The 13,982-nt window shown below is 36.9% G+C and overlaps 2 protein-coding genes and 1 pseudogene across 2 annotated transcripts; all 3 read right to left on the bottom strand.

Annotated features, from left to right (window-relative positions):
- Nucleotides 1-971: 971 nt before the first annotated feature.
- On the bottom strand, nt 972-2,738 carry LOC120141075 (flavin-containing monooxygenase FMO GS-OX5-like). The gene is made up of 6 exons (XM_039156014.1): nt 2,183-2,738; nt 2,015-2,085; nt 1,787-1,936; nt 1,627-1,709; nt 1,427-1,562; nt 972-1,328 (listed from the first exon to the last, which is right to left on the bottom strand). The coding sequence occupies exons 1-6, from the start codon at nt 2,721-2,723 to the stop codon at nt 987-989; spliced, it is 1,323 nt and encodes a 440-aa protein (XP_039011945.1). The 5' UTR covers nt 2,724-2,738; the 3' UTR covers nt 972-986.
- Nucleotides 2,739-3,008: 270 nt separating this feature from the next.
- LOC120141078 (flavin-containing monooxygenase FMO GS-OX5-like) lies at nt 3,009-5,633 on the bottom strand. Its single transcript, XM_039156017.1, has 6 exons — nt 5,074-5,633; nt 4,921-4,991; nt 4,491-4,640; nt 4,326-4,408; nt 3,480-3,615; nt 3,009-3,384 (listed from the first exon to the last, which is right to left on the bottom strand). The coding sequence occupies exons 1-6, from the start codon at nt 5,609-5,611 to the stop codon at nt 3,043-3,045; spliced, it is 1,320 nt and encodes a 439-aa protein (XP_039011948.1). The 5' UTR covers nt 5,612-5,633; the 3' UTR covers nt 3,009-3,042.
- A 2,181-nt stretch (nt 5,634-7,814) lies between these two features.
- Nucleotides 7,815-9,858, bottom strand: LOC120141115 (annotated as a pseudogene).
- Between the last annotated feature and the right edge of the window lie 4,124 nt (nt 9,859-13,982).

The following is a 13,982-nucleotide window of genomic DNA, read 5'->3' as shown; positions in this document are numbered from 1 at the left end:
TAGTTTTTCTTGGTAGAATTATAATTTTTGGAAAGGCCATGCCATCTGCTGCAGCGTATGAACAGTTTTTGAGGGACCACTTGTTTCTGGATTGTTGACGTTGAACTCCAGTTGCGCTGCTCATGCCGCTTCACCTTTGTTTCACATCAAATACATGTCGATGAAGTTCGTTAACCCTAAATCTTGCATTATACAACCTTAGCATGAATGCCTAAGCATGATTTTCCCTCGACAAATCATGCAATTATTAACATTTTAGTTAAGGGGTCAACCATGCACCGCACAATAAATACTTCATTATTATTTATAAATTATGCTCATACATATAAATTTATAAATTCATATACCACGTAATATACATGCAAGAAAAATGCATAAATTATTAGTATAACATACTTTTTAAGATATCTTAATATATTTTTAATATTTTGTGTAGAAACAATTATACCCAAAGCACAAAGCGTCTAACCATCTTCATATAAGAATGTGTAAATAATTTTTCTTAATTTTATTAAAATAAACTCATAATAAATTTTAAACATATAAAAATTTTATTTTTAAAGAGTCTCAATTTCTCATTATAAATAGATGTTTGAATAGTGAGTATATTTAACAAATAATACATCAGATACATTGATTTTGGTCCTATTAAGCCATTTTAAAAAAATTCCAGGAAACAGTATTCTGTAAAAGCCAAATGGGCATGTGATGATTGGCAGATCCAACAAACAATATTTATGCAGTTCCATTCAACAATTAACTTTGACCAAAATAAAGAAAAGGGGAAATAATGTCTTCCCTTCAAATGATTAATGGTGAATTTAGGAATACAGTACAGAATTTTGCATATACATTTCTTTTTCTTTGGATCGTTGTCTCGGTTTTTCATGATTTTATCTTGATTAATTCAGATTTATTCGTGTTGTATCTTTGCATACATATTGATATACAACAATATTATTTATATGATTTATGATATCCGGAAGTTAATCAGAAGAATGTATTTGTTGTATCCATTTGTCGATGTCCCATATATCCCGGTAATTTTCACCATAATGTAATACCCCTTCAAGGACGGAGAACACCGTTATTTCTTTCCACATTTTAAGGGGCTTTATGTTCAACTGAGCAGCAAGCCAAGTTACATATTCAACGTCCTCCATCATAAGGCTATGAGTATGACGCTTGGGCACTCCGGCCTTCTCCAGATCACTGTAATGTTCTTCAACAGAAGATGCCATCGCTTTTTCAGACGGCAACTCCACCGTGCCGGACAAAACTTTTGCCACCCATTTCGCTTGTAATTCCATCACCCTAAACACTACCGCCTGCATCGTGTAAACATTTCTTTCCAATGTCAAATCTTGATGACTATAAATAAACCAGCAGTTGAGCAAAAGTATGATTTGGAAGACAAAAAGTTTACCCTGCTAGTTAGTCCCACAAATGAGAGCCAAGGAGCTAAGCTTGGTGGAAATACATGCTTATACATAGGTCCAACACGGTTGTTGTCCACAGTAACTATCCCATTTGACTTGAGAAATGGGTAATGGAATTTGTACCTGCAATAAACTTGATTGACAAGCTTATTTAAATCTAAGGATAAAGGCTTTAAAGTAGAAATACCCAGTACAATGAATAATGACATCTGCATCAACAACTGAACAATCTTGGAATACTACCTTACCATCCTTATGTGCACATTCAATCTGCAGAAAACAGTCAGTCTATTTGGGGAGGAAGGAGCTTAAAGCTAAACTTTAAACCAATAAAATGTATAACAAACCATTAAATGTTGCCAAGCGTTATCATAATGGTCCACATTTAACAACTTAAAACTAGGTGTTCTAACAGCCATATGAACTTGTTTTGCAAGAGGGGACATCTCTTTCAAAATGTCAACGGCAGTTGCTCCATTCCCAATGAGAATCACTATCTGTCAACCATAAGTCACAAACATTATAGCAATTATATTGTCTCGAGGACTCCAGGGTGATTGAAAATGGTTCAGTACCTTGTTTTCAAACGCTTCAGGAGTACGATAGTTATGGCTATGTATTTGTAATCCTGGCCAAGTATCTCTACCTAAAATATAACAAAAATGATCATATCTATTAGCAACAGGCAATTAATGGAACAAAAATGCATACTTGTTCCATATAATCTTAAGCAGGTTCTCTACCAGGAAATTCTGCAACGTTTGGCACCGATTTATTACCATTACATATAACTACGGCTTCAAACAACTCATCCTTGGATTCCCATGTTGACTCGGTTTTTCGAGTCCTCGACTCAACAACCCACTCTTGAGTCAGCTCATCAACTAGCTCCACCTGAATCACTTCATGTCCAAATTGAATCAGCTCCATCAACCCAAAGTCCCTGGCGAAATCCTCAAGAAACCTGAGCACTTCTTCATGACCTGGAAAAGTCCTCGGATCCCCACCTTCTTTCTTCAGAAATGGATAGTCCAAGAAGCTCATGGTCTGCCTAGGAAGGTTAGCTCGAAGGGAATTGTAAAGGCTACTATGAACTATTTCCCTATTCGGATCAAGACCCAATGGGTCGGTCTCCACCTGTGGATCATAGCGCCAAATACCGCCAACTTTGTTGGCCTTTTCAAAAACAGTGACATGGTGACCTCCTCTTTGAAGCTCCCTGGCCGTAAGAAGCCCTGCCGTGCCAGCTCCGATGAACGCTACCTTATAAGATTCTTTTCTCATTCTCACCGCTATAGCCAAGGCGTACCATTTTCATTTTTATATATAAGCATTGAAGCCTGGCAAATTGGACGATGCCAGAGCGGCATTTACATCATTGCTTACGAATTCATTTAGTTCCAACATATATTGTTTAGGTACATTATAATTTTTAAAGTCAAAGAGATGCATTAACATCATTGCTTACGAATTTATTTAGTTCATACATATATATATTTTTTAGGTACATTATAATTTTTAAAATCTCAGTCAAATTCTACTGACCGGTTGTTATACATTGATATGCAACAACATTATTTATAGCATTTATGGTATGCGGAAGTTAATCGGAAGAATCTATTTTTTGTATCCATTTGTCAATGTCCCATATATCCCTAAAATTTTCACCATAATGTAATATCCCTTCTACGAAGGAGAATACCGTTATTTCTTTCCACATTTTCAGGGGCTTTATGTTCAACTGAGTAGCAAGCCAAGTTACATATTCAACCTCCTCCATCATAAGGCTATGAGTATGACGCTTGGGCACTCCGGCCTTCTCCATCTCACTGTAATGCTCTTCAACAGAAACTGCCATTGCTTCTTCGGACGGAAGCTCCACCGTGCCAGACAAAACTTTTGCCACCCATCTCGCTTGTAATTCCATCACCCTAAACACAACCGCCTGCATTGTGGAAACATTTATTTCAAATGTCAAAACTTCATGACTATAAATAAAACCAGCATTTGAGCAAAACTTAGATGGAAAACAAAGTTTACCCTGTTATTTAGTCCCACAAATGAGAGCCAAGGAGCTAAGCTTGGTGGAAATACATGTTTATACATAGGTCCAACACGATTGTCGTCCACAGTAACTATCCCATTTGACTTGAGAAATGGGTAATGATATTTGTACCTGCAATAAAATTCATATCATAAGATGATTGACAAGCTTATTTAATTGTATTTTAATGCATTTATAATAATGTTTTTTCTCAATCCTTTTAGTAGTAAAATGTATCACGGTTATCGATATTTTTAGGCTCCGGATACATGTTTCTTATATTGGTCTTTTTCTTTATATGTGATTCTACGAGATTCCTTGGTTGTTTGCTTTCTTGATGTCTGGTTTCTTCGTTCATTTGTATATGACATTTTGTTGGTTTTCGGATATATGTGTCGGTTAGTGTTTGTCTAGACAAATACTAATTTCTTCATTTACCCTGAATTTACTACGCGGATTAGATATTCCATTGTTTACCCAATTCTTAATCTTGCTCTTCTCGCAATGCCATCCTTTGGTCGTGTTTCCTTTATCTACGCCATGTCTTCTTTTGACGGTCAATATTTTGTCTCTCTCAATTCTTCTTATGATAATAGGATGAAACAGTATTTAAGGAGGGATTAGTTTTTCATTCGTCCACTTAGGATATTCTTTAGGTTCTATGGGTTCGCTTTTTTGCTCACCAGTTTGTCACCAGTCGTTCACCGTTATATTTTATTTATGATTGTCTTGAATGTATTTATGATATTGTTCTAAATTATGCCGATTATAACTAATACAATCTACATGCCTATTTCAAAAAGAAAAAAATCTATAGGACAAAGGGTTTAAAGTAGAAATACCCAGTACAATGAATAATGACATCTGCATCAACAATAGAACCATCTTGGAATACCACCTTACCATCCTTCAGTGCACATTCAATCTACAGAAAATAGTCAGTCTATTGTGAGGAGAGCTTAAAGGTGAACTTTAAATCAACTTAATTGATAAAATGTATAACAAACCATTGAATGTTGCCAAGCGTTAGCATAATTTTCCACCCTTATCATCTGAAAACTAGGTGTTCTAACAGCCAAATGAACTTGTTTTGCAAGAGGGGAGATCTCTTTCAGAATGTCAACTGCACTTGGTCCATTCCCAATGAGAATCACTATCTGTCGACCATAAGCCACAAACATTGTAGCAATTATATTGTCAGGGTTCAGATGTGTTGAGTGATGATATTGGAGTTCAAAAACATATTGCTATGTTTGGAGATTAATGTAGAGGATTACAAGGTAACTGGAGTGACGGATAGATGATTTTATGTTAGAGAAAAAATATATTATCAATAGAAAAAATAAATAATATATTAAAATTATATGAAAATTTAAATTTTTTTACGGAAGCCACTGCCCGCCAGCTCCCCCTGGATGATTGAAAATGGTTCAGTACCTTGTTTTCAAACGCTTCAGGAGTACGATAGTTGTGGCTATGCATTTGTAATCCTGGCCAAGTATCTATGCCTAAAATACAACAAAAAACTCAATTAGAATTGTGATGAAAGTAAATGCATATTTGTTCATATAGCTTTAGCAGGTTCTTTACCAGGAAAATCTGCAACGTTTGGCTCCGATTCATTACCATTACATATAACTACAGCTTTAAACGACTCCTCCTTGGATTCCCATGTTGACTCAGTTTTTCGAATCCTCGACTCAACAACCCACTCATGAGTCAGCTCATCAACTAGCTCTACCCGAATCACTTCATGTCCAAATTGAATCAGCTTCATCAACCCAAAGTCCCTGGCGAAATCATCAAGAAACCTGAGCACTTCTTCATGACCCGGAAAAGTCCTCGGATCCCCACCTTCTTTCTTCACAAATGGATAGTCCAAGAAGCTCATGGCCTGCCTAGGAAGGTTAGCTCGAAGGGATTTGTACAGGCTACTGTGAACTATTTCGCGATTCGGATCAAGTCCCAATGGGTCGGACTCCACCCGTGGATTATAGAGCCAAATACCGCCAACTTTGCCGGCCTTTTCAAAAACAGTGATATGGTGACCTTCTCTTTGAAGCTCCCTGGCCGTAAGAAGCCCTGCCGTGCCAGCTCCGACGACCGCTACCTTATAAATTTTTCCCATTTTCACCACTACAGCTAAGGCATACCATTTTCATTTTATATATAAAGCCTTGAAGCCTGCAAATTTGACGAAGCCAGCGTTTACCTCCACTCCATAATATATACTATTTGTTCACATCATTTACATTGTCAAAACTCAAAAGTCAATGTGGAATTTACATCATTGCTTACGAATTTGTTTAGTTAAAATTAATATGGTAATGGTTAATGGTGATATTTTGATTAAATTAATATTTTAATTGAAGTTGAATGTTAAATTGATATTACTTAAAGTTTAGATATAAAATTAAAAATTATTCATTTTTAATGTATCACGTAGATTTAAGTAACAAAAATTAATGATTCATTGATTGGGTCAATTGAAATAATAAGAATTAATGATTCAATGATTGAATTATAACAAATTACTATTATAAATGATTGAAACGTAACTTTACAAGAGGTAAAATAATGTCTCACTTTCAAATGGTAAAAGGTCAATTCCGGATTATAGAACTTTGCACACATACGTGTACACAGAAATATATATATTTGGCATGCAACTGCAAGTATTATTTATGTTATGGTAAATGATTGGAAGAATCTATTTCTTGTATCCACTTGTCAACATCCCATATGTCCCGATAATTTTCGCCTTAGTATAATCTCCATTTAGCGATGGCGTTAGACGTCATTTCCTTCCACCTACTGGGGAGCCTTATGTCCAGGTTAGAAGCAAGCCAACCCACATATTCAACCTGCCACAAGAAACTCAACACAATCAAAACAAGCAGATTCAGAGACAGAAACCGAGACCTAGTTGTGGAAAGTGGTGACCTCGTCGTTCAAAAGGCAATGAGTAAGATGCTTGGACAATCCGCTCTTCCCCATCTCACTGTATAGCTTTTCAACAGAATCTGCCATTGCTTCTCTAGACGGAAGCTCCACCTTGCCTGACAAAACTTTTGCCACCCATTTTGATTGTAGTTCCATCACTCTAAAATTTAATGCCTGATTGTGTGAACGCCAATATCAAAACTTTAAATGTAGAGCCAAGTGCCACCAACTTTGTTGGCCTTTTCAAATACAGTGACATGGTGACATTCTCTTTGAAGCTCCCTGGCCGTGAGTAGCCCAGCAATGCCACCACCGATGACCGCTACCTTATAAGATTCTCCCATTTTCAGCACTATAACGATCTCAATTGTCGACGATCTGCTAAATGATGGATGCTGATAAAGAGCCTTAAACGAAGTTGCCTTGTACCCCACTCAGTGAAAATATTATTTTATTACATGTGAAAGACAGAATACTAGTTATATCGATGTAATGATGTTTGATACGATTTCAGCAGTATCGTTTATCCAAGAAATTGCTACCCCTACTAATTTTGTAATAAATCGGTTGTTTTCTTTACCCTAATACATCGGTTTTTAAATACATCCGTGGGCTAAGCATCAATGTCGATGATTTTGTCTGCTTCAGTGGCTTAACGGCCGAATCAAATTTTAATCCAAGTTGACAGAAAATTAAAGCTCAATGATCATTGAAATGCAAGAAATATTGGAAAATTTCATCATTCATCACTCCTTAATTTTCAAAGGATACTTTTATGCACAAAGCTCTCTTTCAAGTTGATTGAAACTTATCTTTAAATTCCAAATTAGAAACCAGATATTCATGCGGCTGAATCCTTAATATTTTTGTCAATTATTTTGTTTATAAAATATGTTCAATTTGAATGAGATTTTTTTTTGTATTTTTCAATAAAGTAATTAGATTTGTTGTTACATGTAAAATTATTCTATTATCATACGACAACTTGATAATTTAACCTAACGAACTAAATAAGATAATCTCATATACTCGATATTATGTTCAATAATCTTGCATTTCAATAATCTTATAAATAATCTTCAATGTTAAACCACATTAATATCTATTTGACATTTTAGCTAAAATTGTCTAGCTTTGAACAACTAGATTGTTAGCTAAATTGTTCATTGCTCTCACACTAAATTATAAATATTAAAAAAAAAATCTTATGAGTTATGAGCTAACTTCGTGAGTAAATGAAATTAAAAAAACACATATATAATATAGGGGAAGAAGAAAAATTAATTTAATTACAAAAAAAAATATCAAATATCAAATTTAAATATTCTTAAAGCAAAATTAATTAAAACAATTAAATTGTATAATGCAGATCAAAACGTTGCATATATCTTCATTTGATATGCAAGCAAGCATTGTGTATGGGATTGATTTATATAGTCTGTGGAGTTTAATTGGAAGAATCTACTTGTTGGATCCATTTGTCAACATCCCATGTATCCCGATAATTGTCACCGTAATGTGATCTTATTTTCTGAATGAAGGAGAACATTATTTCCTTCCACCTCTCCGGCGGCTTTACGCCCGACTGAGCCGCCAGCCAACTTTCATATTCAAACTGCCAACAAACAACAACACAATAAGCAAAGAGACAGGCGCCACACAGAGAGATCTGGTTGTAGAAATTGGAAACCTTGTCCTGCTGAAGCCTATGAGTAAGATTATTGGGTCGACCAGTCTTCTCCATTTCACGGTAAAGCTCTTCGACCCAATATGCCATCTCTTCTCTGGTTGGAAGCTTTACCTTTCCAGACAGAACTTTTCCCACCCATTTCGCTTGTAATTCCATTACTATAGAGGGTACTGGCTGATTATGTAAATACCTATGTTAAAACTTGAAATGCAATTCACAGAATATTATTCAATCTATTCAATACTTGGACTAAGCAAATGCATAGAAACCCATGAGATGCAATGATGACTAAAAACGCTCGATTTAGCTTTGAATCTTTGGCAGCATGGATGAACGCATTATTTTATGATGGGAAAAACTTATAAAATTTTAAAGACTAGAATAGATTACCTATAAAAGATACAAAGAAAATATCCAGTTACGTATTTCAAGAGATTAAATCATTTTTTCAGTTACGTAAAAGATATTAGAAAATGCCCAGTGCAATGAATAATGGCATCTGCATTGACAATTGATTCATCTTGGAATACCACCTTACCATCTTTATGTGCACATGCAATCTACATACCAAAAAAAATGACCAGCTTAAAGTTCAATTTTAAAGCTACTTAATTAATTGGAAAAATGAATAACAAACCATTGAATGTTGCCAAACGTTACCATGATTTTCCAGTTTTTTCAATTGAAAATCAGGTCCCCTGATAGCTTGATGGACTTCTTTTTCAAAAGGGGCGAGCTCTTTCAGAATGTCAATGGCACATGCTCCATTCCCGATGAGCACCACAACCTGCCAGAACCCCGAATTACTACAATAATTTATATTTTCTTTGGATCGAGATGTGAGGATTTCTCATGCTAAAATTAACAGACAATCACTATGTTTGCAGAATCGTGTAGAAGATTGCAAGGTAATTGTAATCAACATCGAGTTCTGATTGTAAATTGTTTAATATCTTGTTTTTAAATTGTTGAGGAATCCAATAATTATGGCTATGCAGTTGCAGCCCTGGCCATTACCAAACTGGTTTTACGTATTAACTACACACAGAGACTTCCTATCAAAAAAAAAAAAAAACCTACACACAGAGAGATTATAACGAGCATAAAGAAATGGAGTTAATGCAATCTCCAGACCGACATAAATAAAATACCTGAAAATTCTGCAATGTTTGGCTCTGTGGATTTACCATTGCAAATAACCACGGCCTCAAACACTTCTTCTTTAGATTCCCATCTTAATTCATTCTCTCTAGTCCTAGACTCAACAACCCACTCGTGACACACCTCATCAACTCGCTCCACCCGAACCACTTCATGCTCAAATCGAATCAACTCCATCAACCCAAAGGCCCTGGCAAAATCCTCGAGAAACCTGAGCACCTCTTCATGACATGCCTCGGATCTCCACCTTCTTTCGCCACAAATGGATAGTCCAAGAATCCCATGATCTGCCTAGGAAGGTTAACTCTAAGGGATCTGTAAAGGCTACTATGAACTATTTTCTGATTCGGGTCAAGGCCTAATAGATCAGTCTCCACCCGTGGATCATAGAGCCATGTCCCACCAACATTGTTGGCCTTTTCAAATACGGTGACTCGATGACCTTCTCCTTGAAGCTCCCTGGCCGTAACAAGCCCGGCAGTGCCGCTTCCGATGACCACTTTTGAAGCTCTTAAAAATAGTGGGCTTCTGGAATTAACCTGAGTAATTTTAGTGGAGTTGATAGGAGGAGCTTGAGCCATTCCTAGGTTCATAACTGATATCTTCAACAACTTCGACAAGATGACATGGTTTTCATTTCTCTGAAACGTATACGACAACTGTTAATAGGAAAACTTGAGCCCAAACAACTTAACATCATCGAATTATTGTTTCCCACTAAAACTATTCTCGTCGATTTTCGGCAAATTCATGCATGAAATGACTATTGTCTTCCAATATCTTGGTTTGCTCTATGCCCGACTCCCAGAGTATTCCAAACTTGCAATGTTCAAGCAATTACAAAGATTTATGTAAATGAGTTTGTCTAAATAGTTCAGAGTAATTATAGAAACCACACTAATTAGACACGAACCCCGGTTGAAGTGTGAAGAAGCTCTTTTCAGCATCTAAAAGCTAATTACAATTACAGCAAAGCTATATCTTCCCAGCAAACTTAAAGCTCAAACCTATCAGCATAAGGGAATGCAATCTGTTGCGGAAGACGGCTATCAGATAGAGCAAAATCGCAACTGATAATTTGAGAAAATAAAAATGAAGATAAAAGAGACACAAAATTTACGTGGAAAACCCCTAAAAATAGGGTAAAAACCACGGGAAACGGTAGAAGAATTTCACTATGAGAAAATAGGAATTACAACCTCTCTCGATCTACCAACAAGAAAACAATGATAATTCTCTCTCGATAAAAAGGAGAAAACAACTCTAAAAAAACTCTCTAAATTCTCTCTAGTATTGGAAGAAAGCTAGAATGCTTTGGGATGATTTTGAATCTAAATGAGCTAGGGTATTTATAGTTGAAACCTAAGGACTAATTTGTAAATACCCTAAAGTTTAATGACTAAATTATGATTTAGCCATTGTCCAAAAATCAACAAAAACAACTCATTTTTCGGGGCATTTATTATATGCACCTTTCGGTGCTTAGTCAACAATCTCCCACTTGAAAATTTGATTGGAACAATCATATCTTCACACCATGCTTTCTACCTTGTACCATCATGTTGCTTACGTCTCTGACAGGCCACAAGAGGATCGACACCAAGTAAATTTATCAGCGTTGATCGCCTTCGTCATGAAATCTGCTATGTTGTCTTTGGTATGGATCTTCTGTATATCTACCGTCCCTTCTTCCACCTTTTCACGAATGAAATGATATTGAACTCGTATGTGTTTTGTCCTTGAATGAAAAGTTGGATTCCTTGCTAGATGCAAAGCGCTTTGACTGTCACAAAACAGAGAGACATACTCTTGATTGTGCCCAAGCTCCTCCAATAGCATCTTCAACCAAATTGCTTCTTTACTGGCTTGTGTAGCTGCTACATATTCTACTTCTGTTGTGGATGTAGCCACAACTGACTGCAATTTTGAAACCCAGCTTACAGCTCCACCAGCAACTTTGAACACATATCCTGCAGTAGATTTGCTTTTATCCAAATCCCCTGCATAGTCAGAATCTACATACCCATTGATTAGTAAGTTTGATCCTCCATAACATAATGCAACATTTGAGGTCCCTTTGATGTATCTCAGGATCCTCTTTACTGTATTCCAATGCTCTTTGCCTGGATTCGCCATGTATCGACTAACCACTCTCACTGCTTGTGCAATGTCTGGTCTTGTGCATATCATAGCGAACATTAAACTTCCCACTGCTGATGCATACGGTACTCGAGACATCTCCATCCTCTTTTCTTCACTGCTAGGACTCATACTGGAGGATAATCTGAAGTTAATAGGAAGAGGGGTAGAAATTGGCTTACAATCTTGCATGCTAAATCGTGACAAGATTTTCTTCAAGTAATTCTTTTGTGAAAGCCAAATCTTCCTATTGCTTCTGTCTCGGTGAATTTGCATCCCTAGAATCTTGTTTGCTGATCCCAAGTCCTTCATTTCAAATTCCCTAGCCAATTGTGCCTTCAATTCTTCAATATGATCTTTGTTGGGTCCTGCAACCAACATGTCATCCACATACAACAGCAATATAACAAAATCGTTATCACCAGACCTCTTGAAATAAGCACAAGGGTCTGCATTAAGTCTGTTGTATCCAAGGCACATAATGAAGGAATCAAATCTCTTATACCAACACCTCAGCCCCTGCTTTAGACTGTACAGAGATTTGTTCAACCTGCAAACCAAGTCTTCTTTTCGTCTTCTTCAAAACCTTCAGGTTGGAGCATATAAATCTCTTCTTCAAGATTTCCATGAAGAAAAGCTGTTTTAACATCTAGCTTCTCTAGATGTAAGTCCAATGTAGCACATATTGCTAAAACTACTCGAACTGTTGTTAGTCGAACCACAGGAGAAAATATTTCATTGAAATCAATACCTTCTTTTTGAGCATATCCTTTGACCACCAGTCTTGCGCGATACCTCTCAACTTGATCGTCACAATTTCGCTTGATTTTGAAGACTCATTTGTTACCAATTGGCTTCCTTCCTTGTGGTAGTGGCACAAGGTCCCATGTATTATTTTTATGAAGGGCTTTGATTTCTTCTTGCATCGCCATCATCCACAGTGAAGCATCTGAGTTGTTTATTGCCTCCTGGTATGTTGATGGCTCACCGTCCTCTGTTAAAAGGCAGTATGCAATATTACCTTCTATAACATAATCTGAGTGCCAATTGGGACGTCTTCTCACACGATCTGATTGACGAGTTGTTGGAGCTTCAGAACTCTCTGGTTCTTGTTCATCATGTGCTGGTTCTGCTTCAAAAGGATCTCCTTCTTCAAACTCTTTTTCCATATGTATCTGAGTAGTCTTTGACTTTTCAGCGTTATCATCGTCTTCTTTTTTTTGTAGCTTATCTTCTACAAAGATAACATCCTTGCTAATGATCACTTTGTGGGCAGTGGGATCCCACAAGCGATACCCCTTTACTCCATCAGCATACCCCAAGAATTTGCATTTCCTAGATTTTGGATCCAGCTTTGAAATTTTTTGGGCGTTGTACATCACGTACACAATACTTCCAAATACATGGAGGTTTGAATAATCAACTGGTTTACCAGTCCACATCTCCATTGGTGTCTTCAGCTCTATTGCAGTTGATGGAGCTCGATTCACCAAATAACAGGCCGTATTGACTATTTCTGCCCATAATGATTTTTCTAGGCCTGCATCCCTCAACATTGCTCTTGTTCTTTCTAACAAGGTTCTGTTCATCCGCTCTGCCACTCCATTTTGTTGAGGAGTGTTTGCCACTGTGAACTGTCTTTTGATGCCTTCTTTCCTGCAAAAGTCATCAAATTCTTCGCTTGTGTATTCTCCTCCATTATCTGTTCTGAAACACTTGATCTTATTTCCAGAATCAAGTTCCACCCGCGCTTTGAAGTTTTTGAAAGTTGAAAACACGTCTGACTTCTTCTTAATAGGGTGCACCCAACATCTCCTGGAGTAGTCATCAATAAATGAGAAAAAGTATTTTGCTCCACCTAGGGACGTTATTGGTGCTTGCAATACGTCAGAGTGAACCAATTCTAGAACACTTTTGCCTCTAGAATTTGATGTGTTGAATTTCAACCGGTGCTGCTTACTTGTTATGCAATGCTCACACAAAGGAAGTGATACCTTTGTTAAGCCTGGAAGTAGCTTTTGCTCCACAAGGACTTTCATTCCTTGTTCTGACATGTGTCCAAGTTTCTGATGCCATAGCATTGTCGAATCTGAACTACATGAGGCAACAGAGGCTTCTGCTTCTACCAAAGTCTCTCCCTTCAACATGTACAAGTTTGCAGCTATTTTTTCGCCTTTCAGCACCACAAGCGCTCCACTGAACACCTTCATGATTCCTTTCCGTGTTTCAATCTTGCTTGCATTATTATCCAACAATCCGTAGGATAATAAATTTTTCTTCAGGCCTTTCACGTGCCGCACATCTCGAACAACTTTAATTGTTCCGTCATACATCTTCAATTTGATGGTTCCCACGCCAACGATCTCTAAGGCATGATCATTGCAACTATAAACAGATCCTCCTGAGACAGGTTTATAATGATGAAACCATTCTCTTCTTGAGATCATGTGATATGTTGCTCTCGAATCAATGAGCCATATATCTACAAATCGTTTTCTTTCTTCCATGGTGGTTGACGCTTCACAGCATAGAGCATCTCCATCATCTGAAGTGTTTGTGGTATTGC

The sequence above is a fragment of the Hibiscus syriacus genome, unplaced genomic scaffold (genome assembly GCF_006381635.1).
Source record: "Hibiscus syriacus cultivar Baekdansim isolate YM2019G1 unplaced genomic scaffold, ASM638163v2 tig00110793_pilon, whole genome shotgun sequence".
NCBI classification, from domain to species: Eukaryota; Viridiplantae; Streptophyta; class Magnoliopsida; order Malvales; family Malvaceae; genus Hibiscus; species Hibiscus syriacus.
This window is presented reverse-complemented; position numbering and strand designations above follow the sequence as displayed.